Below are 27,433 nucleotides of genomic sequence, written 5' to 3' on the forward strand. Positions count from 1 at the left end.
GAAGCCGGCCAGGTCGATGGCTCTGAAATTCAGAGGGAAATTTGAAGGGTTATTACCCAGCTGACGCTTCGGGATCCGTGGCTGGAAATTCCCTGCGCTGCGCTGGGTGAATAATGCTCAATCCATCCTTCCGTGGGGGGTTTCTTAATTAAGAAATTTTTTATTGTAATTAAGATTTTTTGGGTTGCTCAAAAAACCGATGGATCTGTGGGGTGAGGATCTCCTTCTCAATAAAATCTGCAGATTTTATGGCAGAGGAGGAGGATTGTTTCGGTGTGGCTCCAGCTAAGCTCGAGTGGCCTTTCTTTTGGGAATTTGCTCGGATTCGTCTGTTTTCAGCCCAAAACAGGATAGGGGAAGATGTATGGAAAGGAGCAAAGAATCAACCAGATTTGCCTGAAGGTTTCATCTACATCTTACATCATTATTTTGTCTGAACTGCTTTGCAACCATTAGGACAGCTGACTAAGGAGAAGTGAAACTAAGGATAAAAATCCATACTTTATTTGTCCCTTTTCCTTGTTTTTCGCCCTTATTACGAGTCAAATCAGAAGGAAGAGGTTTCAAATGCCTGCGCTCGGGCTGGGAAGTCAATGAGCTGTGTAATTTATGTTGGAATGCCAGCAGCCAAGCAGGCATAAAATTACAACTCGTTATTATTGCTGTCGGAGGAGCGAGGGCTTGGGTTTTTTTTGGGTCGTTACAGCCAAGTTTGGGTGAGGTTGTCCCCGGGAAGCTTTACCTGGTGCTGTGGGGCTGCCTGGTTATCTCGGGAGGGGAAGCCAGCAAAGAACGTGCTGTTCTTGTTCCCGAAAACGCTGCCAGGTCTTTCCCTTCCCCAGCACAGCCCTTGCATTGAATTTATTCTATCCCAACTCTTGCAGCTCGGAAACCGCCTGCGGGATGCAGCCGGAGCCTCCTGAGCCGCGTTACGCAGGGAAATGGTGGAGAAGCAACCCGCAGGCGGGTTTTTTTTGTTCAACCCACCTTAAAAAGCCGCGATGCTGGGGTGTTTCTGGGGGAATAGTGCCCGATGGAGGCTGCTCGCTGGAGCTGGGGTGGCGTGGAGGGACGGGGAAGGTTGTAAAGCATTCCCCGTGCGGGGCGCCTTGTTCCTCCGGAGACGCAGGCTGACCTTCGGGGGAACCCAGCTGAATGGAGGGGCCGTGACAAAGCAATCCCAAAAAGAAAACCAGGGGGAGGGGGACGCTACGTCGAGCACAGACCCCAGCCTCAGCCCTGCTTGTCATATGGGGCCACCCCAAATTTATTAGAGTTCAGGAATAGGGCCTGTCTCTTTTTTTCTTCATTATTTTTTTGATTTAATTAGGGCACAGCGGACCTTATAATTGGGGAAACCTGTCTGACCCAGCCGGGAGAGCATCACCTGCGGTCCCTAACTCCTGGAGGAAGGGCTTGCAGCCCCTGCTTTACTTCTAGGAAAAGGTTAACCGAGTAATTTCATGTAAATCTCCCACAGCTCGGGGCTCTTTGCTTTGTTTGCAGAGCCCTGCTGCTGCTGGATTGGAGCCACCAGGATGGGGTGGCCGCTGCTGGTGGGAGCAACGCTGGGAAAATGGAGTTTGTGCTCCTTTTTCTTTCATGTCCTCCTCGACAGGCTCACCAGCAAGGTCAGGTAATGATTGAACAAGGGCAGCTGTAGACTGCGTCCACCTGGCTGCTGGCCTCTGGGACTTGCTGGAGGCAGGAGACACAAAATGCAGCCCTGAGGAAAGCCTGGGATCGATTAACAGTGAGACTTCCATGATTTTTACAAAGCTCTTTATTTGTTTTTTTGTCTTAAGGCTTATAAAAAGTGTTACTCCGAACCAAAAATCTTTCAGTTTTTACATATGTACAGCACGAGAAATAAATAAGGTTTTGAAGTCGTACAAAAACCACAATATACAAACAGGGCTTTGAAGCCACTCTAAGGATGGCGTGGTGACAAGCCTCAGCTACTTACCAAAAGCTTCGCTTATTGAAGCCTTTGCTTAAAACCATGGGAAAAAAAAAAATAAAAGATCTCCAAATGCGCTTGCTTTGGTTGGATTGAAGCTCTACAAGAAAAAAAACTGAGAGCTGCAGGCCTCAAAGGGCTTGCTCGGTCTTCAGAACTCAGTGCACCATGCGGCAACACCCTTTTCAGACTGTCTTTCTGCAGGCCGATCGTTCAGGAGTTGTTAGGCCGAGTCTCCTGCCGAAAATCAAGAGCAATAAATAAATAGTTCGCCCCGGACTCTGCTGCGGGCTGTCCGACTCAGAGCAAAGCCCAGCTCATCTGGCAATCCGAGCGGGGCGTTGGGGGCAGTGAAGGCAGGCTGTTGTCTGTTTGGCTCAGTTAAGTGCTTCGCCTAAAAATCAGGTCTGAATTATGAAAGGAGGTCTTAATTACACGCCGGGACTAGAGCAGCAACGGAGCAGGGGCCAACGGGGTCTCAGTAGTCACGAGGAGTGGTGCCGAGCTCTCCTGAGAGGGTTCAGTTCGTTACCTTCCTCCTCTGCTGCATTTGGTGGCAGGGCAGCTGCCTCTTGTGAGGGGATTAACACCTCAAAGCCTTGCTGGGGAGCAGCTGCCAGCACCACCAGCTGCCCTCAGCCCTGCAGCCAGGGCTAAATACGAGGAGGGGGGGACGGAGCGCTGCCTTCAGACGAGGCGACAGGCACAGATCTCACCATCGGCCAGACACAGGACGGATTTTCAAGGCACGGCACGAGGTGAAGTCACGGGACAGGGTGAAGTGGCGTTGTGCTGATTCCCACCCCTCCCCTAAAGAGCTCCTCACCCCTACAGAGCTCCTCGTGCTCGGTGGGTGCAGGTCTCACCTTCCCCCAGCCCCCAGCGCTATAGGATTCGCAGCAACGCCTACGCTAGACGCTCATTTGTTCTTGGCAGCTCTGTTACCAGCAGCCTGCTGAGCAGCTAGCACAATTATCTTCTCAGCTCCCCCGGCAGGCAGACCAGAAGATCATTGCTGAGGTTTTAAGATCTCATCTGTAGCTCTGGTTAGTGGGAGCAGGCAGGAAACGCAGCGTCTAACAGGTCAAGGTAAGGCTAAATGCATAAGCCAGGCTCCCCAGGGAAGGGAGGACGTAGTTCTAGTTATTCTAGGTCCATCAGTGTCTCCTCGGTTTCTTCCACCTGATTCAAGAGGTTTTGTCTTGAGAAAGACATTTGCTTTAAGTGCTACCAAGCCAGGTTTTTGCCAGAGCATCCTTCCACTTCCGTGGTCCTCGTGCATCCTGGTCGCTCCGTGGTTATTCTTCGGGAAAGTCTTCAGAGCGAGTTTGAGACAGGCCTGGGAAAAGCAACAAGAGGGGAAAAAATTAAAGAGAAATAGCAGGGAATTCCTGAGAAATTCCACGACACTGAGAACAGGTTTAAATGGAGGGTTGGTATTTGAGTTTGTCAAAAATAATCAAGAAATCCCTCTGCCCTGTAGCTATTCAGTGGGAACCTGAAGCCATCACGCACTCAAGAAGGTCGCAAACAAATTTTACAGGTCTTGACTCCAGGCTCTGCCTGTTCAGAGCCACTTGGGGTGGCCAAATCTTTCCAGGCTTGTGGCAGAGCAGCGAGTTCTCACGCAGGGTTTCCATTCACCGAATTGTTTGCTACCGTACACACAAACAGCCTGCTGGCTTCTGCCAGGCCTGGAGCGGTGCCAGCTCCTGTTTCTCAGCTGACTTGTGCAAAGCAAGATAAGCAGAGCTGGAGATGAAGCAGGAGGAGCCACTAGCGCAGCCCAAACAGAAGCAAGAGGTTTCTCTGCAGCTCGAGGTCTTCCATCAGGCTGAGGTGATGTTTGGGACGCTCCCCTCCACCCCTAACTTTCCTCTCCTCTGTTTTATAGGATAGTAGCATTTATTTTACAGGGTAGCAGCATTTAATAGGTGCACCCAATTAGCTCTCCACTACTACTGCAAGGATCTTGGTGGATAGCTGCTTTTCCCTACCTTTTTTTCCAGTCGTCTGCGCACTTGACAAACCAGAGCTCTTTGCCAGGAGATATGCGGGTCAGCTGCGAGTCCTCTACACAGAAAGCAAACCTAGGAGGAAGAATCAGAAGTCAAGAGAAGGAACCTGTTGCCTCTGTGGTCAAAAACCAAGATGTAAATACGGATTGCAGGTAATTCTAGGGCAAGTTGTTTGGTTTGACATCTTCTCTGGACCATCTTGATATATCAGTACCTCCTCAAACGGAGGAGGCGATGTTTCCTTTCCGACTTTCAGATTCCACTTCATGGAATGGAAATGGAAAATGGAATGGAAAATACTACCCAAAGGATTCTTTAGGTATTATTTTAATCGCCTTGAAGTAGGCCAACTCAGTCCCCAAAGGCAGGGGAGACTGTTACAGGGTCGAAATAAAGGGAAAGAACATCTCAGAGCTGATCTGCAGTGACTTAAAGTCTGGTTTGTGGCCTCATGCTGGCCAGCAACCCACTCCCCTCGTACCATGAAGGTGCATGAGGTGATAACAAGGAAGATGAGGTGTTCAGACTACCAGATAAGTTCAAAAACACTTTTTTTTGCTGCTAGATTCTGAAAAATCGCCCCTTTTGAGTGACGTTTCGAGCTAGGTGTGTGAGGCTGCCTGTTTGCTCCTACCTCTGCTGCGTCTCCCCCGATTTCACGCGTATCCGCCTGATGTGCAGCTCCTGGGCAGCCTTGGCAGGCCGGTACCAGTAACTCTTCAGCTCCTTCCACAGATCGTACCAGGACTGCGACGTGCCCTCCCAGGTGAGCTTGATTTTTAACAGCTCCCCCATGTCCTCTTCAGTATAGACCAGGAAGGTGTTGGTAGCATTGAGGCCGATTTGATCGAGCCTGGAATTAAAGCAGAGAATCAACATTTCTCCCTTATGGAAGCAGGCCAGATGCTTATTCATCCCCTTGCAAGAGGTTAAACAGAGCCTCCGCAGCTTATCAGCTGCTCCACAGTCACCTGCCCCCGGTTAATTGCTGATTGCACTGCAGGAAGGGAGCTTGGGTGGCTGGTTCAGTCCAACGCATCACAAATTCGGCTGCTCAGCCAGCTTTCCATAGCTGAAGGGTGAATTTCACACCTCGGCTCTTTGTGGGAGAGGCTAAAGGAGGTCAACAACACCTCCAGAGATCTAAATGCTCTCAGACTACCCAGATGGTGGAAGGAGAAAGCAAAATGCTTCACCAACAAGCCCCAAAGGCCAATACATAAAGCACTGGGCACAATTTACTTCATCAGCAAGTCAGTTCCCAGCTGAAAAGCTCCTGAATGGTGAAGTGGGGCTGCAAGGCACAGCTGCAGTGCTGGGGTTAGCAGAGGAAAAAAAAAAAAAAAGCCACGTTGCCCAGCCCCTGGTTAGATCAGCTTACTTACATCTCCAAGGAGAGGGGCTCGGAGTCCCCGTTGGTGCCATGCAGGGTGACAGAGAAAGTGGGGTCAGCCTCTGCCGAGCCTTTGTAGCTGAAGACGTGCATTTTCATCTGGTAATGGTAGACTGGAGGGAAAGAAGAGGAACACACATTGAACCAGCTGTGTGAGCTGAAAATACCGCTCAGAATTACTCTGTGAAGTAGCGTTGGCTGGCAAAAGCTAAACCCTTTCCTTATTTTTTTTTTTTTTAAAAGAGCAAAACCAAATCAACCTACGGGATTTCAGGTGCACCCCGCGCTTCCCCTCCTAGAAATTAGCCTTGGCTCTTTCAAGAGAGAGGCAGCCTACCTTTGAAGGGCATGTCAGCTCTTGTTTTTAAGTACATCTTGCTGTTCCTTTTGTTCCGCGTTCTCCTGGCGTTGTAGCCGATGCCGCTGCAGCGGTTCTTCCGGCAGCTCAGGCAGATTCCCTTCTTGAAGCGACTGGAATCAGTACATTGAAACGCGAAGCTTTGTTTATCTTGGTTCACGAGGGAGTCCACAAACAGGTGCACAGACCGCTCGTGCTCACATTTAACCACTTCACCAAGTGCTAGAGGAGCAGAGCGGCAAGGGATACATTTTGTTTAAGTACTTGTCACCCCAGCAGCTGGTAAAGACACAGCGAGCAACAGCTTTTTCAGCTGAACGAGGCCAAACTGGACTTTTTTTTTTGTTGGAAGAGCAGCAATTCGAGAGGTTAGTGCTAGATTCCTGAAGAGGATGGGTCGCTTAGGGCTTTATAGGGGATTCCAGAGGCAGCACGGGACAGCCACAGGTTATGATGAGGTGTTAGTAAGTGTTATTCGGAGCTAAAAGCAAGTCTAGTTTCCAAGGGTACAGACAGTTTAGGAGGGGAAAAAAGTCATTTCCTCTGCTCTTGTAAAAATCAACTCATCCCCCAGCATCAGCCCAAGTCTATTTGTCAGCAGCCTAGAGGTTAAATAAGTGATGAGGAACTTACTCCCGTAGGCAATCGCTCCCAAGACATCGCTTAATCCACAGCCGGGCTGGAAGTCTCCCCCGTTGGGGTAGATGTCAACGTGGCCTACGGGCATCTGGATCCCAATGCTAACCCCCAGCGTCTCCCTCGTGTAGGTGTGCAGGACGTCCACGAAGCTGGCATCGTCAGGGGAGAGGCGCTTGCTGGGGTCCACTCCTTCAAACATGGGGCCGGCTGGATCCAAGCCTGGCGTAGCAGGTAAGAAATTGGGTTATTTCACACGGAATCAGCAAGAATTTGATGCCGGGAGGCCTCCCGGCCAGCTGCTGCACAGCCAGACCCTGCCCCGTTGCAGATACTGCCCCCCAGGAGCCCTTCACCATGGGTTCACAAAGAAACAGATGAAGATACCCCATAAAAGTCTTGGGGCGACACCATCTAGGCTGCTCCATTTCCAGCAATTACATCCAACAGGCAACCTGGAGCCATCAATCCGTGCCAGGTCAGTGACAAAACGCTTCAGAGGTGGCAGAAGACTGCAGACCAGAAGAGGTCTAGCACCCCACAGGGACTGCTGGCAGCCAAAACTGCCTTGGCTTCCATTTAGTTCATTCTCAGCCTGGCCATATGGAGGGACTAATAGGGGTTTAAGCAGCAGCCAGGTCATTTTTACATCTGAGATCCCATCAGGGCTTTGAGTCTGTTACCTCTGAGCCTCACTCACAGCCTTAAATTGGGGAACAGCTCAGGTGCTTAACTTGTTTGGTGCTTTTCCTGCTTTACCAGTAGATTTTTTTTTTATTAGGCTGAGGAACTCACTGCCAATGTCGGATTTAAACCCTTAAAGCTCTCTTCTATCACATCCTAAGTTATTACACACTGAAATCTGTTTCTCTGAAGTACGAAGCATCCTGTCCAAGATGCTGTCAGAATGTGGAGTTGATTTCTTTTTGACCAAGCATCCCGTGGGACAAACTGGACCCAGGGGAGCTCACCCTCATTAGTTTGAGCTAGGATTACAGAATCAGTAACACTCACAGGCTTCAGATTTGGATAGCAAGGGCCTGAGCTGGACTCATTTTGAGCCCACATTTAAGTTCAGAAGTGTTCAAGATCAATGGGTCCACAGATTTTTTCACCGACACCCCCCACACTTTGATTTTTGCAGCTCAAAATTAAAATGGTTTCATGTGGAAAGAGAGCCGTGCCCCACACCGCAGCCACAGGTAGGAAGCTTGTCATTTCTGACGACACCAGCCCGAAACATCACAGCAAAACGAGACGAGGCTTTTCGGGGAAGCCTGCTGCCCCTGTTAGAGGTGAGAGGCTGCTTACAGAGCCACTTGCCTGTAATTCTGCCGATCGTCCCATGGACGTGGTTGCCAGCGAAGCCAGCGACGTGGGCGCCCAGGCTGTACCCGATCAGGTGGACGTTCTCAAGCTTAAAGAGAGGATTTTCCTGCGAAGGAAAAAGAAATAATCCGAGCTGACCCAAGCAGCATCTCCCAGGTAAGCACTGCAGCGAGGCGTTGCTCCACTATGCCTCGGGGTCGGGATTACACCAGCTCCTTCCCTTGCTCGTGACCATCGGGGCTGGCGTAAACTCGGCTCCCTTGTGCAAGAATCCCTCGTGGAAGGTTGCCACAGCCCCCGTTCCCTCTCACCCTACCTGTAACCAGTCGAGGAGCCGGGCTATGCTTCTCCCCACCACCTGCGTGTTGTTCACCGCGTCCGTGTAGAGCTGGTGGGCCAGCGAGAGCCAGTCCACCACCACCACGTTGGCTTCCTTCTCCCGCTCCTGCAGGGCGGCCACCAGGCTGCCCAGCCACGTCTCGAACATGCCGCTCATCTGGGGGAGAGAGCGGGGTCAGAAGCTGGATTTTAGGGCCCCCATTAAGCATTCTGGGAAGTTTTCATCTAGGATATGCGTCCTGCCTCAGATATAGGCTTCTCTGCAAACCCTATTACAGCGTGCTTATGGGGTAGGACAGCCAGGTTTTGACAGACCCTGGCTGTAATTAGCCACCCTGCCTCTTAGGGTGGCCACCTTATCGCTCGTTCCTCAACAATTTGAGGAAACCTGATGGTTTGCAACACGGTTTTTCAGTCCTGGAACTGAAGAGTCCCCAAGCAGCCCAGAAAAGGCAGGAGGGGAAAGCTTGGCAGGCTTCATCTGCCCTCTGCTGCTTCATTGAGGAGAGCGAATAAGGGATACGGAGCTACACGTGTCCCAACTACCACCTTTATGGGGTTAGTCCCATTTTAAGGGGATCAAATCAGAAAAAGCACTGAATTGTGCTCACCCCATGAGGCACGGAGCCATATGGCACAGGTGCATTTGGAGATCTGGGGACTCCTTAAGCAACCCCTACCCCACGGTACGGGGCTCCTGAGGGGTGGCAGCACCCGGTAGGGTGGCAGCTGTTCATAGGGTCACATCCCCTTGTCCCCCCTCGCCCCCTGGCCCTATATAGGGCCCCCTTTAGGGCTCACCGTCCAGCCGTGGATGATGAAGAAGCTCTTGGCGGTGGCGTTGAAGCCGCACTCCTGCAGGCTCCCCTCCCGCCCCAGGGCCAGCGGGCAGCCTTCGGCCTCAGAGGCCGAGTGGAGGCTGAACCTCACCCGTGGCGACAGAGGGGTCGGCGATACTGTCGGCGACATGGGTGGCGACATGGGTGGCGATAGGGGCGACCCCCTCCCTCCTCGTCCTCCCCCGTCCCCGCCTCGGCCCCTGTGGGGTCCCCCCTCAGCAGTGAGGCCGGTGCTGAGGAGGAGGAAGGTGAGGAAGAGGAGGAGGAGGCTGCTCATGGCTGAGGCGGGGGGTCGAGGCTGTGGGGTTGAGGCAGGGGCCGGCCGGGAGCCGCTCTTATAAGGGGCCGCCTGTGGGGCGGCGCTGGGGGCCGCCCTTTAAGGGGCCGGTCCCATAGGGCACCCCCCTCCCCTCCCTTCCCAGTGACGTTTATGGGGTGGGAGGGGGCTCGGGGACACCTATAGGGACACCTATAGGGATAGGGACACCTATAGGGGGGTGATGCTTATAGGGGGGTGACGCTTATAGGGCCGCGGAGGTGGAGAGGGGGTGTGGGGGCGCCCATGGGACACGCGTGGGGTGGGCTGGGGGGCGACCGCGGACCTGCTTTGGGATAAGAACCACACACCTCTTTTTTTCCCCTTCCTTTTTCCCTTTTTTCCTTCTTTTTCCCCCGTTTTTCCCCTTTCTTCCCTCCCTTTTCCTCTTTTTTCCCCCTTTTCCCCCTGTTTTCCCCCTTCTTCCCTCCCTTTTCCTCTTTTTTCCCCCTTCTTCCCTCCCTTTTCCTCTTTTTTCCCCCTTCTTCCCTCCCTTTTCCCTCCTTTTCCCCCTCCTTTCCCCCTTTTTCCCCTCTTTTCCCTCCTTTCCCCTCTTTTTCCCTCCCTTTCCTCCTTTTTTCCCTTATTTTCCCCCTTTTTTCCTCCCTTTCCTCCTCTTTTTCCCTCCTTTTCCCCCTCCTTTCCCCCCTTTTTCCCCTCCTTTCCCCCCTTTTCCAACTCCTTTTCTCCTTTTTCCTGCTCCTTTCCCCCTTTTTCCCCTCTTTTCCCTCCTTTCCCCTCTTTTTCCCTCCCTTTCCTCCTTTTTTCCCTTATTTTCCCCCTTTTTTCCCCCCTTTCCTCCCCTTTTCCCCCCATTTCCCCTCTTTTTCCCTCCTTTTTCCCCTCCTTTCCCCCCTTTTTCCCCTCCTTTCCCCCCTTTTCCAACTCCTTTTCTCCTTTTTCCTGCTCCTTTCCACCTTTTTCCCCTCTTTCCCCCCTTCTTCCCTCCCTTTTCCCCCCTTTTTCCCCTCCTTTCCCCCTTTTCCCCCTCCCTTCCCCCTCCTTTCCCCCCCTTTTCCCCCTCCTTTCCCCCCCTTTTCCCCCTCCTTTCCCCCCCTTTTCCCCCTCCTTTCCTCCCTTTTTCCCTTATTCCCCCTTTTTCCCCTCCTTTCCTCCCCCTTTCCCCCCCTTTTTCCCCCTTTATTGCCCCCTTTCCCCCCTCCTTTCCCCCTCCTCTTCCCCTTTTCCCCCTCCTTTCCCCCTTTTCCCCCTCTGCTTCCCCCTCCTTTTCTCCTTTTTCCTGCTCCTTTCCCCCTTTTTCCCCTCTTTCCCCCCTTCTTCCCTCCCTTTTCCCCCCTTTTTCCCCTCCTTTCCCCTCTTTTTCCTCCCCCTTTCCCCCTTTATTCCCCCCTCCTTTCCCCCCTTTTTCCCCTCCCTTCCCCCCTTTTCCCCCTCCTTTCCCCTCTTTTTCCCTCCCTTTCCTCCCTTTTTCCCTTATTCCCCCCTTTTCCCCTTTTATTCCCCCCTTCCCCCCCCCCTTTTTCCCCTCCTTTTCACCCCTTTTTCCCCCCTTTATTCCCCCCTTTTTCCCCCCTTTATTCCCCCCTTTTTTCCCTCCTTTCCCCTCTTTTCCCTCCCTTTCCCCCGTTTTTCCTCCCCTTTCCCCCACAAAGATGCTCAATCCAAAGCTCGAGCCGGCCATTTTAGGCCATTTATATGCATTATTAATCCCACCCTGGACACCTTTATTCTGCGGGCATGAAAACGGGGCGAGAGCGGGTCTCATATCTTCATTTCACACCCATCCTTCACCCTGCTGACCCTAAAGCTCTGACCCTACAGCTCCGACCCTACACCCTTTGAAGCACAGCCCCTCGACGAGGGCCCTCGAAGCGGCGCGAGGCTCCGTAGGCCTCTCTGGCTCTGCTTGCTCCCCGCTAATCTCCACCGGGTTATGAAACCACCTCACATGCTCCCACAGCGTCACCCATATCCCCGGGGACCTCTCTGTGTCCCCTCACATCCTTCCGAACCCATTTCTTACACCACAGCCTCCGGATCCCCGGCCCCAAAGGACCGGAGGGAAAATAAAAACGCTTCAGCTGCCACTCCGGTCACCATCTTGACTCCGAACGGTCCCTTTGGTTGTAGTTTTACTCAACCACCGAGCCCCCGGCGCGTAATCCCGAGCTGAATGCCTTTGATTGTGAGGGAATATTTACAGCTCAGCCTGCCAGCGGCCCTACAAAGCCGCCCCGGGCCTCCTGTCCCACATTAAATCCCCTGGCATCTGGGCCTGGGGGGTCTTAGCGAGCACGTGCTTTCCTGGCCGAGCTGTTTGGGCGGCCACGGTGGGCCTGGAGGGGTAAATCCCCGCATTCCTGCTGAACCCTAATTCCTCTCGGCGTTGGGAACGGGATGGTTCGTACCTGCCTCCGGCCATCTCCAACGGGGGGAGGTTGCCAGAAGGCTTTGATCCCAAATTGGCCGCCCTCTCCCTCCCCGGCAGGTCCCCATCGTCAAGGACAAACTCTTCCCGCTCCCTTTTTGTTCTCCCAGATGCGCTTGAGCAACGTGATGTGGTTTCTTTGATGACTTTTATCTCTTTTTCTCTCTTTTTTTTTCTCTTTTTCTCTCTTTTTCTCTCTTCTCCATGTATCAATCTCATCCTGATCATACATGGGATGTTACAGCACCTCCAGCCACAGCACGAGCACGGGTTGGAAGCCGGCCCCTGCATCGACACCTCTGCAACCAGCAAAACGAAAAATAAATAAATAAAACCACCTCATTTTTTTGGGTAATTGAACCCTTTTGCCATGCATGCATTCCCTCCCTGTTACAGCCGGGCTGGAGCTGCTGCAGAGTCCGGAGAGGAGGAATTTGGGGTTGATGTGCGGAGAGGGTATCCTCATCCACACGCTTATTCCCTTAAATTTGCAGATTTTGCATAAACGCGGCCAAATCTGGAGGGGAAGCATGGTCAGTAAATGTCCTCAGAGCTCAGATTGAAAGGGGATGTGGTTGCCCAGCTCCCAAATGCCTTCCTAGCCCCCAAAATGCCTTCCTAGCCCCCAAAACACCTGCCTTGCCCCCAGCCTGCGGGCAGCAGCAGCAGCCTGGAGGGCTCTTCGGGACCACCGCGCGGTGATCGCCCTCTAAAAGACCCCAAAGCAGAATAATGGGAAAACTTCCCACCCTATATCCCGCCCCAGCCGTCCAGAGCTTGGTTTTGAGCGTTCCCAAATCCATCGCTTAGACGTAGAGCTGAGCAATACGGTTTGGTGGAGGACTTGGTGGTGTTCCTGAAAGCCAGGAACAAGCAGTCACGGCCCTGCACGACCTGCGTAAATGCTTCGCTGGCAGGGAACGCATCGAATAAACACCGACTTCGGCTACAAGGTTATTCAGTCGCACAGGAGGTTTGTTTTACCGCTGATTTCCCCCTATCTGGGCGTGCAGGGGTGGATGAACCCGTCACTCTTGGCTGAGCCGCCAGCAATCATCGAGTCTTACAGCCTCGCCTATTGATGTGTCCTTTTGCCCGTGCTCCTGGCAGGTCCCCACTTTGTTTTATTAAAAAAAAAAAACAACACATGAATACATCATTATATTTAACTCACATTTATTATACAATACGTATTTTATATCTATATTTAAACACACACATGCATAAGGCATATTATAGAGCTCAGGGAGAAGGCACGGGCAGCTGTGGGAAGGCTGCAAAGCCTTCAGCACTTTCCAGCTCCAGTGTTCAAGCTGGTTTCGATTTAAAATAGGTACTGGGTGCTTTTTGTCTTCAGGTTTTTCTGCTTAACCTTTAGGGCAAGCGAGCTGTTTGTATGGATTTCTGTGAAAGAAATTTTTGGGCTCCACAAGACGCGGCTGTAAGGTAAATGCCAAGGACCAAGCAGGACGGGTAGGAACATCTTTGCCCCTTGTGGTTAGGATGTGGCTTCGGATTCGACTGATGAATGACCCCGGGGTGATTCCCATCGCGCTTATTTTTCACATCTCCCTTCCAGCTTTCTCTCAATGGCCCGTTGCTCCTGGGCTCTGCTGCTGAGCAGCTGCCTGTAAAGGTGCTGCCCATGGTTTCCTTCCCATGGAGAGCAAAAGTAACGATGGAGAGTTGCACTCAGGCTGGCCGTGAGTGGAGATTCCTGCAGTGGAAGTGCTTGAGGACCTCAGTTTTTGCTCAGTTTTAATCTATTACATCTGGATGCTTAGTGTTCCTGGAAATATCACCATTTCTGTTCCACAGAAAAAGAAACCGAGACACTAAGGAAGTGTCGAAACCCCTCTCAGAGAGATCTTCTTCCATTTTTACTGTTCCTCAAAGTCATGAGTCTCTTTTTCTCTAGTAATCCTTGGCTTAGAAAGGCTGTTGCGTGTGTATTTTGACAAGGCTCATCCTCCTTCGCATTGGCTTCTATTTATTTATTGTTTTCCACAGGAACCTCGTATATAAAATGAAGAAATAATATCTGCCCATACCCCAGCAGTGCTGCGAGGTTTCCCTGCTTTGAGGTCGGTCCTGAATGAGTTACTCGGAGACATTGAGGCTGTAAGAAAAGATGCAGAAAGCATCTCCTCGACAGCAAAGTCAAAGGAACCTTTTAAGGCAGGTGAAGGGGGAACTGTGGTTAAAATTACGGCTCTGCACTTTCTGCCCGTGTAAATATTTGCGATAGCTCAAATATTTTCCGCATCTCATCTGGGCGAAATCCTAGCCTCAAAGCTGTGGAGTTTATTAGTGTTAAAGAGGAGATCTGAAAATATCCCAGTGGTCCGAGCATTCACGTGGGCAGTAGGATCTTGCTCTGCCTGCTTAATCTAAACAGAGTTTAACCCGGACCTCTCTCACACCAGGGATGTGCCTGGACAGCAGATCAACGTTTTTTGTGTTGCTTTTTTATTCTTCCACTCCATCTAATTTTTCTTCTAAGCATTTTGCTGTAGCTGGGTACCACTTTCAGGAGACGTTTTCGTTTTACTGCAAAGCTGCTTGGTCAACTTCCCGAGCAAACACAACCTACAACGAGAAATGCGTTTTCCATTAACACATAAAGGTTCGATTTTTATATATGTATATATATATATAATGCTGCAATAAATACTAGTTGTGATCCATAAATATAAATCTTTTGGTTTTTTCTCTCATGCTATGTGGTTTCCCTGCTCTCTAGTCTAATCCTAGCCTGCCATCTAGCTGCAGCACTTGGCCTTGCTTCAGCCTCACCGAATTGATCTCCCACCACTGGCCTTGGCCTGGGGGTTAGAAAAATTGGTTTGTCTGGGTCTTTTTTTAATAAATAAGGTGTCTTATTTTAATAAAACAGGTGTCTTCCCTGCATAGCCAGGAAGCTGCCAGGGCAATTTTGCAATTGCTTCAGTCGCGAATCTGCCTCTCCACGCAGCCCATCTCACCCCCTTCTTGTTGTCCTGGTTATGGGGCAAAGGCACCGGCAGAAGCTCCCAGAAGTGAAATAGGGTTAAGGACAGTGGGAATTACCCAAATGTGCTACAGACGGACTGAGGGGATTAACCTCCCTGGCCCTTTGGTGCCACTTGCCCCACAATAGGTAAAGGACCTGCACAGTTCCTGAAACAGGGCAACCCTGGATGTAGAATCCTAAAATCATTAGGGTTTGAAGGGACTTCCAAGATCATCTGGTCCAGCCATCACCCTACAACCAATGTCACCACTAAACCACGTCCCTAAACACCACGTCCAACCTCTCCTTGAACACCCTTAGGGACGGTGACCCCACCACCTCCCTGGGCAACCCGTCCCTGTGTCTATCGACACTTTCTGACAGAAAATCTCCTCATTTCCATCCTGAACCTCCCCTGGCACCACTTGAGGCCATTCCCTCTGGTCCTATCGCTAGTTATGGGTGAGAAGAGGCCGACCCCAGCTCCCCACCCCTTCACGGAGTTGTAGAGAGCAAGGAGGTCTCTGAGGTCTTTGGGAAGAGCAATAAAACTTCCCCTTCTCCAGATTAAACACCCCCAGCTCCTCACAGGACTTGTTCTCCAGACCCTTCACCTCTATCTCTGGACCCGTCCCAGGGCATTATGTCCCTCTTGTACCCAGGGGTGCAAATATGTACAAATATATACATTTTTATTTGGTCATTTTGGGAATTTTGGACCTTCCACTGTCCCTTTACCCTTTTAACCTCCTCCCCACCGTTACGCCAGCACGATCCCTTTAGGATCTGCAGGACTGACGGGATTTTTCACTGCAAAACCCTAATTTTTAACCCTCACAAATGGGACAGGGGAGGGGCGGGCTGGGCGTTGGGGCGAGGCTCCGCACCCACAGGTGCTCGGCCACCGGGTTCAGGCTCCTTGTGGACCTCAAACAGCGTTTGGACCCCGCTCTCAGCCACTCTCTCTGTGTTATCGTGTGGTGCACGGCTCTGTCGCGACAGCCGATGCCACGACAGAGCTGAGGGACCCCGCGCGTTTTCTCGCGAGAGCGGCCCCACCGCCCTCCTCCGCCTCCCGCCCGGCGCCGCCCTTCCTCTTCCCCGCCGCCTCCCTGAGGTGAGGGCTCATCGTCCGCCATCATCCGCCGCCATCCGGCATCATCCGAGCCCGAACAGCTCGGGGAGGCCATGAGGGGCCTCGGGGGAGGCTCGGGCTCGCTGCCGCCATCGTTGTTTGTGGCGCTGGTGCCGCAGATGGCGGAGCGCGGAGGTGCCGGGGCTGTGAGGGGGGAGCGGGCCCTGAGGCAGCGGGGAGGGAAGGAGGGGGAGGACACACGCTTTCTTAAGACACATTTAGATTTAATTGTGGAAAATCTATCTCCGAGGGGCCTTTTCAGCTAGCTGTCGGCTCTGAGGAAAGAGCTCAGCCTTCTCCATGTCTGTATTAGAAGCTTAATGTGATTTTTTTTCCCTTTTCTTCGCAGCTGAGCTCCCAGGATGGTCCGCTACTCGCTGGATCCGGAGAACCCCACGAAATGTGAGTTGTTTTCCAACCTCTATTTCCATGTTACACCCTGAAATCGTTGTTTTTTTAAGAAATTGGTCTCTTCTCTCCGCAGCATGCAAGTCCCGGGGCTCCAACCTGCGGGTGCACTTCAAGGTACGTGGCCGGTGCGCGGTGGGGAAACCCAAGCTGGATTTTGGAAGCAGGTGGCCTTTATTTTCCCATTTTATCAGTTAATTACCGAAGTGTGGTGCTGTAGGTTACGGCCTGCGTGTGCTCAGGCTGCTTGTAATGACCTTTATCCGCAGGAACAAAAATAAAAGGGTCTGTTCTTAGATTGCGGCCTTATAGAGCTAATAGAGAAGGAAACAGGCAATTGGGGGGAAGGCAGCAGGAGGAATTGGACTAGAAATAGTGATTTGTTGTATTTGTCTCTATTGGGAAGGATTTCCCTGCTCGTCCTGTCATTTTAGTGGCCGAGAAGTATGGCAGCAAGCGTTTGGCATGAGTGGTGATACGAGTTCATGCATTGCACTGGAAAACTTAGCAGGGAATATAAGAATAATTTGGGGTAATCACAGAAAGCAAGCTGAGAATATGCTTTTCTGATGAGTGTTATATAGTGCAGGTGAAAAAAGTTTTATTTTGGTTTGTTCTTCTATTATAATCATATATTAAACGCAGAAATCAAAGAGTAAATTCATTAAGCCCTGATACCTTATCCTTGATTTTTCTTCTGATGCTTTTCACTCTCTCTTTTTTTAAATCCCTTTACATAGACGTTAAATTTTGTGCCTTGTTTGTATAGCTTGTGTTCTCATTGCTTCCTGTGAGGTGCCATATTGGATGTTTTAGCAGGAATTTATCATTCAGGCTTCCGTTTTTTTGGATTAGTGGCCAAAGAGGGAGCTGTGATAAGGAGAAATCCTGAATTTTAAATTCGTTGGGTGGAAAGCTCGGGGTAGAAAAACAGTATAAAGGCATCACAGAGCTGTGAAGTCAATAAAGGGGGTCATACTAAGAATTGTAGGTGAAAATCCAGTGCTTTTACTCCCATTGTAACGTGGAAAGAAGCGTTAAGAGAAGCTTTCACTGGGTTTGTTTGTTTTTTTCTTCTTGTCAGAACACTCGTGAGACTGCCCAGGCCATCAAGGGCATGCACATCCGCAAGGCCACCAAGTACCTGAAGGACGTGACCCTGAAGAAGCAGTGCGTTCCCTTCCGTCGCTACAACGGAGGCGTTGGTAGATGCGCCCAGGTGAGGGCTGGGATGAAGACCTGGGAAGGGTTTTGGGTTCGCTTCCTTACGGAAGGAACAAAAAGCGATGTTCATGTGGCGTGGATGATGGGCAGGCGTTGATAACATCGTGTGAAAGCATTATTTTGAGGCAAGAGTTGCTCTGAGCTCTGATACAGCAAGCAGCACACCTATTTGTGGTATCAAATACCAGATTATATTTAATTCTGTTGGTTTGCTCTTGTGCAAGGCGTAGACTCGTTCCCTTCGATTGCTGTGATGACTTTCTTAGGACACCTTTGGATTCAACGTGAAAAGAAATTCTTATTCTGAGCAATCGAAGTAAAAGGACGCGTAATTACAAGCTAATAATAATAAAAGGGTGAATTACATCGTGCTGGGACCAAAATACTTCACTTTTTTTCTCTCACAGGCCAAGCAGTGGGGCTGGACGCAGGGGCGCTGGCCCAAGAAAAGCGCGGAGTTCTTGCTGCACATGCTGAAAAACGCGGAGAGCAACGCTGAGCTCAAGGTGGGTCGGCTGGATGTTATTAAATGCACCCCATTCGTGTGGCTCTGTGCGTTTGTGCCCCAGAGGAAGCTCCTAAAATCCCCCAAAAGCACCAGAGGGGGAGAGTTTGGTGCTTCTCAGCCTTGCGGCGTCGCGGTTCTGCTACAGGATTTTATTTGTGGAGCGAATTAAGGCACAATAAGGCCGAATCCTTCGGGTTTTATTCCTTTTCCGCAGGGGCTGGACGTGGATTCGCTGGTGATCGAGCACATCCAGGTGAACAAGGCCCCCAAAATGCGCCGGCGCACCTACCGAGCCCACGGGCGGATCAACCCCTACATGAGCTCCCCCTGCCACATCGAGATGATCCTGACCGAGAAGGAGCAGATCGTCCCCAAGCCGGAAGAAGAAGTGGCTCAGAAGAAAAAGGTAAAAAAGCGGAGTGCTTTTAAGAGGGTTTTGGTGGTTTTTTTTGGTGTTAAAAATCCCAAATTTGGGTAAGGGGGCGTTTTGGGGACGGGAAGGTTGCCGTGATGACTTCTCTTAGGACACCTTTGGAGTACCCGTGAAAACAAACACCGGTTCTGAGCAACCTCAGCATCATTAGGCGGCGTTAATTAATTAGGGGGGGTGATTAATGAATTAATTAACTAATTAACGCCCCCCTGTGCTCGTTGCCCCCGCAGATCTCGCAGAAGAAGCTGAAGAAGCAGAAGCTGATGGCCCGGGAGTAGCCCTCCCCCCGCCCCCAATAAAGCTCTGTTCGCACCCGCCCCGTCTCCCGTCTTCTCCGCGCCGGTGACGTCATCGCGGTGACGTCACGTCTGCGTGACGTCACGCCCCGCCGTGACGTCACGCCCCCGAGCCGGGGGGGGGGTGGGTCGCGTGACCCGCGCGCGCCGCTTCCTATTGGTCGGGGTGGGCGGGGCGCGCCCGCCGGAAGTGCGGGGGTTGCTTCCGGTGCGGCGGCAGTCGGGAGGGAGGCGCGGCGCGGTGAGGACGGGGGTAGCTGCGGTCTCAGGTGAGGGGGGGAAGGGGTGTTTTTTTGGGGAGCCACCGCGCCGCCGTTCGTCTTCAGGGTTTGGGGAGAGGGGAGGGAGGCAAACGGCACCGGGAGACGGAGCTCGGCCGTGTAACGGCGGGTGGGGGACGGCTTGGTGCCGGGGGACGGCTTGGTGCCGGGGGACGCCGCGGGGATGGGCTGCGTGAGGTGGCCGGGCTAGGCCGGCTCGGCCTTAAGGGGCTGAGCAAAGCCGTTTGTGTGCCCGGCCTCTCTGTGTTTACGTAAGAATGAGCGACTGCCGGCCAAATTAAGCGCGGGGAACAAAAAGAGTGAATGTGCTTGTATTTGCAGTGTCACGCTTGCCCTCTGTGCTGCTTTAGGGAGAAACAAAAGCCTTTAGCACAAAGGAGCAAAGCCTAAAGAAACTAACATTTCACCCTTTGCTGTCGCCCTGTTTGTTTTTCCTAAAAATAAACCCTGCCAACCACGCAACAGCATCACGGAATCACAGGGGAAGGTTGGGGGGCGGGAACATTTTAATATGTTAGCCACTGGAACTAAAACAACGGAACTTGGTTCTGTAGCTGGCAGAAGTTGAACTTATTTTTCAGCCTGGACTCTTGATACCCAGTGACTGCAGAGACTCAGTCTATTTTCGGAGAGGCAGCCTCTGTTTATTCCCCCATGTACATTCTTTAGCTAGGGGCTGAGTCCTCAGCATCACACAGAGGATTTAATATCTAGGAAGTTCTAGAAGAGAGAGCATAAATCTTTTCAAAGGGTTTTAATAATTACCTCATTCCTATTATGTTTTTTTCTCTGCCTTTGGAGACTCAGCTCCTGTAAAACTGCCTTTGAAGTGGCAAAAACTCCACTTGGAAGCAGTCGCCAGGAATTGACGTTACCAGGGAGTGGGGCTACACTTCTCTAGGGCAGTTTGGGAGAGCAAAGCAAGGATCCCAAACGAGGATTGGCCCTTCGGATCACTGCTTATGTTTTTTTAGTTTGGTTTAAGCAAAACCTTTTTGGCTATGTCTTTCAAACTTGCAGCTGGAGGGGTGATGAATAGCAAACTTTGTTCTTTTTTTGTTAAGATGCCAGGAATCTCAGCCTTATTGTTCCCGAGGTCTTTATAACATGGGAACATACAGCTGTTCTCGAGGAATAACGGCAGCATTTTTGAAACTTTAAAGATCTATTGTTAAAGAACCTTTTCTGTTTAAGCATTAACTAAAATCCTTTCTTGAGACTTTGTTTTCTTAGCTCATTTCATACGGAAAGTGTAATCTGAGGTGGTTTTTCTAAATCTGAGGTGGTTTTTCCTAGCAGCTTTGTCCCAGAACAAGAGGAAACCATGGTGTGCATTCCCTGTATCGTCATTCCCGTTCTTCTCTGGGTCTACAAGAAGTTCCTGGAGCCGTACATCTACCCTGTCATCGCACCTTTCATTAAGCGCGTGTGGCCCAAGAAAGCCGTGCAGGAAACGACAGCCACAAAACGAGGGCAAGGAGGCAGTGCTGGAAACCCCCGGGCACCTTCAGCCAGCGAAAGGGATAAGGAGGATGAGTCTGGAGTTCACCGAGTAAGATTAATGCATTTAAGCCCCAAATCATCACATGTAAAATCAGCAGATGTAAATCTGGGGGCAGATTTCTTTATAGGTTTTCACTGGCTTTGCTTCTGAAAATCATTTTAATCCCCAAATGTCACTGTTCTGGTCTCTTTTTGACGTCTCCTTTTAACGGTGCTCTCTTTTATTTGCAGTTTGAAAGCAACGGGGTTGCGAATGGAATCGCTGCAAAGAGAGCCACAGAACTTCCTGACAAGAAAACAGATTAAAGGAATTCATTCAGAAGGATTTCATTCCCTGGTATCCAATACGAACTGGTGATTGATATTTCTCTCACTTTGAGGCACTTCTTTGCACATTTCAGCTGAATAAAACCCCCTATCACGTACAGCAGAAGGTCTCTTTTGCCACTAAAAATGGCAGCTAGCAGATTTCTTATTTAAAACGTTTGAAAACCGTGTTAAATTATTCCTCATTTCCCTCCCTTGGAACCACTTTGCATCTATAACCTATTGGGCATGACTAGAGATTTAGGTGAAATAGTTTATGGATTAAGCTAGCTTTGGAAGATAAACGTGTTGCTTCTTAGTTTCACTGACTGCGAGTGCAATACTTCATTCTTCCACTTCGAAACTAAGCTGTTCTTGACCTCGCTAGAGAACTATCAATTGCATTGTGGCAGCATAAAACATTACGGTCAACTTCCGAGGAATACAGACTGCTGTGTGAAATTTGCAGATGAGCTAAAAGAGTTACGCTATATGCAAAATTTCCGTAGCAAAAAGTCTTGATTTGATACTTTCAGTCTTTTTTTTTTTTTTCCTTTAAACGTTGTGCCTTTCTTTCCTGAAAAGGATCAGCAGGTGCATGATGCAAGAGAGTTGTTGCGTTATATTCTGTTGCAGTGGTTTCAAACGATGCAGGTCTGTGTTTAGAAAAAAAAAAAAAAAAAAAAAGGGACTAAAATCTTTTACCGTGCTTGTGTAATTTGAATGATAATAAAGCAGGACTTTATTTAAAATTTAGCTGCTTCGTACAGTTGTTCTTAGGAAAAGCTGTAGACAGTCCCCGGCCTGAAGGAGTTCATAAAACTACGCACTTCACAATAAACAAAGTGAACTGAGCAAGTCCACCTCTGCCTCCTCCTGGGAAGATGTTTTCCGGTGCTGAATTGCATCCCAAAATGATGCCTTTGTGCTTTGTAGGAGCAGAACTAATAATTCCTGCTTTGTCCTTCTCTGCCAAACCAGAGGACTCTCTAAATGATTCCAAACTAATAATTAAACCAACAAAAAAAAAATATTTCAGCAATTTGGGGTTGCTATTTAGGATTTATCGCTTTCCCAGAAGTCCTATGGGCATACCTTTTTTTTTAATATATATAAATGTTTCCTGGATAATACGTAGAGGGTGGTATCTAAAGGGTATAATGATAGCAAGAAGAGCTGGAAAATATTTTGGGACTCAATTCAATCCTATTACACGTTAAAGGGCTGTGCATTGAAGTGGTAAGAGGCAACTTGCTGCCCTTGAACTGACACCGGGGTCTGGGTTCGTTCTTGAACCGTGTTTTCTTCTACCGAAGACTTATTTGCCTGATAGGCCTGTCAGATGCCTCTGGTGAGGAATGTTGCTTCCTACCACTGCCTGTTTTTTTTGTGAAATCGTGGGGATCAGTCTGCAGTGTTCACAGCCGGGTATCGGACCATTGTAATGAGTCAAATTAGAGAAAATTCCTTGTCCCATGTCACCTGATGCTGCTTCATCTCCCTTAATAAACCAGCCTATAAGGAAGTGAAGTTTGTATTACTGTGAAATCAGCTTTCACAACACCCTTTCAACATAAGCCTCCATCTGATCGGTGTTTCACAGACAGAGCTTTCTCCTAGATTGGTATCCCTTTGTGATATTAAAAGCTGGTTTTGTTATTCTGAGCATGTGCACGTGGCATAACTCATGCAATAAAAGACAATACTAACTGTGCATGTTTTGCACTAAGGAGCTCCGTCTTGCTCCCTCATGCTTGTGTCTTTATTTCCTACTGAAATAATTTGAGGTGAAACATCTCATTTGAAGACACCAGAAGCTTACTGCATGCTTGGGGCAAAAAAAGAAAGTATTAGTACTGTGTTAGTACACAGTAAATCAGACTGCAGTGAAAACTAGGCTTCTAGTTGTGTGCTTAGCACTATTTAAACACGTACAAAAAGGCCTGTCAAAAAGCAAAGCAGGCAGATAATGCAAATACGTCTTGTTTGTTAGAATCACACCGCTTGTGCTTTCTGGCATGTTTTAGTACATCCAATAGCTGTAGTTAAACAAAGGTGAGGAATACAGTATAAAATTGGCCTGAATGAGGCATTCTCTAGAAGTCTTGACAGGAAATCAGTGTTGCAAATCTGTTTTTATTCTCTTCCAGGAATAGGTCAATAATCCTATCGGAGTGTAAATAGTTTAGCACACAAATAATGTGAAAAACAGGTGAAAGAAACAAACTGCCTGCTTTTACATCCCGAAGGTGGGCAAGGGTGCAGGAGGTCACCTGCAAAGTACTGCACAAAGTTATGTTTAAGAAAAGCAAGCAGAGAAAAAAAAAGGAAGTTCTGAAATGAGAGTACAAATACCAAGAAAAATTAACTGAGTAAAGTTCTTCATGTTACTCAGTAGAAGCAAGATTTACGGATCTATGGCAGCAGGTGGATGTCTACCAGAACTTAGTAAAGCAAGGTAACAGCTTCATTTCCACTGAAGACTTTTAGAAAATAGCAAACTAGGCATCTTGAGGCACCAAACCACTTGTGCAGATCTCGCTCTAAGATCTCCAGAGCTAAAGCTGTCTAGGCGGATTCAAATCCTGTTGGGGATGGATCAGAAAATTCATTTGCTTGAAAATACCTGAAGAAAATGATAAATTCAAATCAGCCATTAATTTTTTTTCCACTATGGGGAGGTCTAGGTGTGATGTGGTGCTTTCCGTGTGGTTCATGGAGGAACCTGGATGCTGAGGACTTAAATAAAATTAATTTGGGGGCTGGACTGGATGAACGCAGAGCTCCCTCCCAAACTCCGCCATTCAGTGAAGCGCACCTCTATATTCCAAATATGTTCAAAAAACGTAAACTAAAGTTGGAAAAGCTTTATTTTGCTAATTATTCAGCGTCCTAAGGGCCTGAACGTACATTTGTAGGAGGTTCTGTGAGGTAAAACGGGGCGCCAGCAGCCTCCAAAGGCTGCCATGGATGTGGTGCAGAGGGATTTTTATTTGGGTGTGTTTATCGGCCAGGTGAACTCCACCCAAGGAGCAGCAGGAATTACTGGCGGGCAGCGCTTTTGCACCACTTTATATTTTATTGTGTATAAAAACCCCACGGGCCCCGCCGCTTCAGCTCCCTGCCGAAAACTACATTTCCCAGCGCGCCCCGCGCCGCGCCCCTCTCCCCCCCTCCCACCGGCGGCCCGCGCGCATGCGCGCTGGGGAGGCGGTGGCGACGTGGAAGGCCGGGAGCGGCGGCGGTGGGTGCGCGCATGCGCGGGGGGGGGCGCGACCGTTAGGGGCCGTGAGGGGACCCTGAGGGGGCGGCGGGGGCCGCGCTCGTTCCCTTCGTGTGCTCGGTTTCGCCCCCCGGCGCCGCTATTTTTTGCTGCTTTTTTTGTCTCCGGGTGCGTTCTGTGCTGGCTTCCTGAGCCCCGAGTCTCCCCGGGTGTGTTGAGTGCGGGGCGGAGCGGGCTGCCGGGCACCCAAATCCGCCTCCTGCCGTCGCCGGCGCTGAGGGTAAGGTGCTGGGTTCCCCTGGTGGCGGTCCGAGCTGGCTCTGTGGGTACAGCGCTGTTATTTCCTCCAGCCAGTGCTTCTTGAAGGCAGGGGAGCGGAGAAACCCCTGCTTATTGGGCTCGTCGCCTGATTGTAGGGCACCGTGTTATGTAACCCCCGATTTTACCCCTTTTTCAAGCAAAAAAGCGGCCAGGTTGCTCCAGCTGGGGTGAGTGGTGTCGCTGCTCGGGTCGCAGGGTGCTGAGGAAGGCCCTGTTCCCTTTTCCACCCCTGCTGCTGCCTCAGGGGAAGCCCCTGGCCGGGTCCTGCTCTGGGGTTTTAACACCACAGCACCTCGTGGGATCAGTTCGGCAGGAAAAAAAATAGAGATATAGCAAATAAACGCTGAACTTAGGTGGCTTGGTGATTTTATCAGGTGGCCAGGAAGATCCCAGGGTGGTTTTAATGCACTGATGGCTGACAGTTGGGCTCGCAGGTTTGTTAAGCCTTGTGAATGTAAGAATCCTCCTCCTTTTGTGTGAGGAAGGTATCAAGAGTCAGAGATCCTGCTCGGTGGCTGATGAGCTGCTGTCAAAGAGGGTGGATAAAGGTGGCGATGACATTTCCTCAATGTGGGCTCTCCAGGGTGGAAAGCCTATTGAACCTGCTAGTAATTATACAGCTTCATTCGCAGTAGATCCTGAAGAGGGGATATAAATCGTGATGTGTAGGGCAGTATAAAATTACGTATGCGTGCAAAACACATTTGGCTCTCTGTACTACGTCTGCCTTTTGTGCTGGAGGTAGGTTTCTGGTTGTGGGAAACATTTCAAGCAGATAGCTGTTGTAAAAATGCACGTAATGCCCAATTCTGGGAGAGCACAGATGCCAAAATAATTGTGTAGCCTGTGAGATAGATCAGGATTAAAAAATTGCAGCCCTTTTTAATGGTGTCTGAGCGTCTTTCTGAGGCTTAAAAGGTAGCTGAATTTTTATTTCTGAAATGCTGCCGTGGTTGATGGACAAGTTCTAGTTGTGTTGGTGGGAAATAAGGAGAAGGTGTTAAATGTGTGCAACTGCAATCCTCGTGTCCTTTCCGTAAAGAAATAATAGATCATCTTGGTTGATTAAAGCACTGGGCGACTGGAAGAAATTGGAGAGCAACTCCTGGGTTCTGCAGCTGGGCCCGTGCATGCAGACTGGGGGACAAGGGGCTGGAGAGCAGCCCTGCAGGCTAGGACGTGCTTTGTTCTTTATATTTTTTGTTTTTTTAAGCTCTGTCTTCCACGATAGTCTTGCTGAAAGTTATATTTTTTTCTCCTAATGCCTCTAGCACAAGCAGCAGGAGCCTCACTGGTGAGGGCAAACAAAAAGAAATACCCGTCCAAGGTGAAGAGCAGGATTAGTGTTTGAGTTGTTGCTCCTTGAAGCTTTCTCACAGAGGTAACATCTCTTACTGCCCTCGTGCCTTCCCTCTGTGGAGAGATGTGCTACAAAACCTGACGCTGTCGTTCTACCCTCGGATTTGCAGGCATGATGAAGTAATTATTTAATAAAAAGTTACAGCTGGAATTATGTAGGAGAAACAGAAAAGTTGCTGGTTGCTTTTCCAGCAAAGCAAGCAGTGGACAACTCTGATAAATTGCTCGTAAAGACTTTAAGATGTGGTTTTCTTTTCTTGCAGCTGAGCATTCCACTTCGTAACGGTGGCGTCCAAAAATGTACCTGTCCCGAGGTGCTGGGACAGGTATAAATCCTAAAATCTAGTTCAGATCCTAAAATCTCCCCCCCATTGGTTGTAAGCGCCTGGTAGATGAGGGAAGGTGAAATCACGGTAATGGGTCGATTGCAATCTGCGAATGGCATCAGTGAAATATTTCAATACAATATTTCAACTGATCAACTTTCAGGCTGTTCGCTGAGAAACGAGGTTGCCCTGAAGATGGAAAAAAAAATAACCAGGAAGGGTGAATTGGCAGATTTCGGAGGTTAACCTTGATGCTTTCGGAGGACGTCTGGAAACGTTAGGCTCAGATCCTGCATGTGAATATTCAACTGTGAGGAATAAACAAGGCTTAGACTGTTTATTATCCATGGGGGCAATCTCTGCTCATGTGTTTTGTAGATAAACGTTGCATGTGATGTTTAATCCACAAAGATTTGACTGTAGGTATAAATATTCCTCTAACATGAGGGAGCAGAGAAAATCCGAAGATGCGTGGGTAGTAGAATTCAAATATTGGAGCTAAATAATGCCTACTGTTCCTAAGTCTTCTGGGAAGCTCTGTCTTAGGATTTTGTGGGACGTTTTAACATTTCACAGGTGAAATGGGGTTTGAAATGCTGGGTTCTTGGATGCAAACGGGAATTAGACGTTGTGTCAGCTTCCTCGGTACTCGAATATGCCGTGTGACATCTCGTGTTCTTGTCTTTTCAGTGATTCTGGCTACTTTGGCTGAAAGGAAAACAATGTCCTTTTGGATCAGTTGAGAAAGCAACAAATTGTAAAGGTAAGCCAAGTGTTTATTATATAGAATTGACTTTTTTTTTAGTTTTTCAGACATGAAAGTATCAGTTCTTCATTTATTTTCCTGAGGTTGTATTCAAGACGCAGCCAAGAGGCTAGATTGCCCCAAAGTCGTCTGTACAACCGTTCCTTATTCTTATATTTTAAAATGAGCACTTCATAATGTATATATATTTGTTTATATTTTGCCATATAGAGATATATTGATAGCTGTATCTTCATCTGTGCACGCAGAGTGTTTTTCAGGCTGTCTGCAGATTCAAGGGCAGCGTGGGAAGGGGGAACTGCTTTGCTCTAAGCCAGCTTTGCGGGCTGGATTAGTAAAATGTCAAAGTTGTGCGACCAGTTGGGGACTTAACATTGGGCCTATAATTCCTCTACTAAAACTGTTCAAACAGAAGGTGGAGAGGGCGTGACAAGCTTTTCCCCAAGCCCAACAGTGCACGTACTGCTCCTCCATTTGTTCTTGGAAGCTGCTGCTGTGTCGAAGCTCAAATTTTTGTGCATGCTGAAGGGCAAAGGAAGATTTGGCACGCGCCAAGCTGTGAAGAGACGTCGTGTGTCTTGCCCAACTGCTTTTAACTTAAAAAGGAGAATGATAATCCTGTAACCACTGTTAATAATTAACATTCAGGTCCTGTATAAGGTCAGTAGGCATAAGATTTATGAGTACCCCGATCTGTTTGGCATTGGGGTGGGTCCCGATGCGCAAAGCCACCTCTTGCGTTCGGTCTGAAGCATCTGCTTCTCGTGGTGGAGCC

At 49.6% G+C, this 27,433-nt stretch overlaps 4 protein-coding genes across 7 annotated transcripts in view; 3 read left to right on the top strand and 1 right to left on the bottom strand.

Annotated features, from left to right (window-relative positions):
- Positions 1-1,765: 1,765 nt before the first annotated feature.
- On the bottom strand, positions 1,766-9,146 carry LOC309889754 (endothelial lipase-like). Its single transcript, XM_082782778.1, has 9 exons — positions 8,835-9,146; positions 8,011-8,190; positions 7,689-7,800; positions 6,363-6,587; positions 5,709-5,951; positions 5,364-5,484; positions 4,613-4,831; positions 3,958-4,050; positions 1,766-3,299 (listed from the first exon to the last, which is right to left on the bottom strand). Exons 1-9 carry the CDS (start codon positions 9,012-9,014, stop codon positions 3,278-3,280), a joined length of 1,395 nt encoding a protein of 464 aa, XP_082638904.1. The 5' UTR covers positions 9,015-9,146; the 3' UTR covers positions 1,766-3,277.
- Positions 9,147-16,053: 6,907 nt separating this feature from the next.
- Positions 16,054-18,593, top strand: LOC309889848 (large ribosomal subunit protein uL22). Its single transcript, XM_082782953.1, has 6 exons — positions 16,054-16,106; positions 16,189-16,229; positions 17,197-17,331; positions 17,744-17,842; positions 18,059-18,250; positions 18,508-18,593. Exons 1-6 carry the CDS (start codon positions 16,067-16,069, stop codon positions 18,553-18,555), a joined length of 555 nt encoding a protein of 184 aa, XP_082639079.1. The 5' UTR covers positions 16,054-16,066; the 3' UTR covers positions 18,556-18,593.
- Positions 18,594-18,764: 171 nt separating this feature from the next.
- LOC309889849 (UPF0729 protein C18orf32 homolog) lies at positions 18,765-21,419 on the top strand. 2 transcript variants are annotated; one of them, XM_082782954.1, is made up of 3 exons: positions 18,765-18,842; positions 20,154-20,406; positions 20,589-21,419. In XM_082782954.1, the coding sequence occupies exons 2-3, from the start codon at positions 20,179-20,181 to the stop codon at positions 20,661-20,663; spliced, it is 303 nt and encodes a 100-aa protein (XP_082639080.1). In that variant the 5' UTR covers positions 18,765-18,842; positions 20,154-20,178; the 3' UTR covers positions 20,664-21,419. The 2 variants fall into 2 exon arrangements, with proteins under 2 accessions (XP_082639080.1, XP_082639081.1); XM_082782955.1 differs by having other exon boundaries at positions 18,813-18,842; positions 20,151-20,406.
- Positions 21,420-23,962: 2,543 nt separating this feature from the next.
- The window catches only part of DYM (dymeclin), a 157,076-nt gene continuing 153,605 nt past the window's right edge, over positions 23,963-27,433 (top strand). For 2 of the 3 annotated variants that reach the window (XM_082782842.1, XM_082782841.1), the window contains exons 1-2: positions 23,963-24,166; positions 26,583-26,655. The gene's annotated coding sequence lies outside the window, so the exon portion shown is untranslated. Of the gene's footprint in view, positions 24,167-26,452; positions 26,469-26,582; positions 26,656-27,433 lie in introns of those variants that run through there. The other variant, XM_082782843.1, reaches the window with a different exon arrangement.

This window comes from Aythya marila, assembly GCF_965140915.1.
Source record: "Aythya marila genome assembly, chromosome: Z".
In the NCBI taxonomy this organism is placed as follows: Eukaryota; Metazoa; Chordata; class Aves; order Anseriformes; family Anatidae; genus Aythya; species Aythya marila.

Bases quoted from the DNA above. Each gene is read 5' to 3' on its own strand.
- LOC309889849 (XM_082782954.1), top strand. From the start codon at position 20,179: ATGGTGTGCATTCCCTGTATCGTCATTCCCGTTCTTCTCTGGGTCTAC. The intron at 20,407-20,588 runs GTAAGATTAATG...TTTTATTTGCAG, and splicing joins ATGAGTCTGGAGTTCACCGA to TTTGAAAGCAACGGGGTTGC.
- LOC309889754 (XM_082782778.1), bottom strand. From the start codon at position 9,014: ATGTCGCCACCCATGTCGCCGACAGTATCGCCGACCCCTCTGTCGCCA. The intron at 4,051-4,612 runs GTAGGAGCAAAC...TCTTCCTCCTAG, and splicing joins TCGGGGGAGACGCAGCAGAG to GTTTGCTTTCTGTGTAGAGG. The intron at 3,300-3,957 runs GTAGGGAAAAGC...TGCTTTTCCCAG, and splicing joins GCAGACGACTGGAAAAAAAG to GCCTGTCTCAAACTCGCTCT.
- LOC309889848 (XM_082782953.1), top strand. From the start codon at position 16,067: ATGGTCCGCTACTCGCTGGATCCGGAGAACCCCACGAAAT. The intron at 16,230-17,196 runs GTACGTGGCCGG...TCTTCTTGTCAG, and splicing joins ACCTGCGGGTGCACTTCAAG to AACACTCGTGAGACTGCCCA. The intron at 17,332-17,743 runs GTGAGGGCTGGG...TTTCTCTCACAG, and splicing joins GCGTTGGTAGATGCGCCCAG to GCCAAGCAGTGGGGCTGGAC.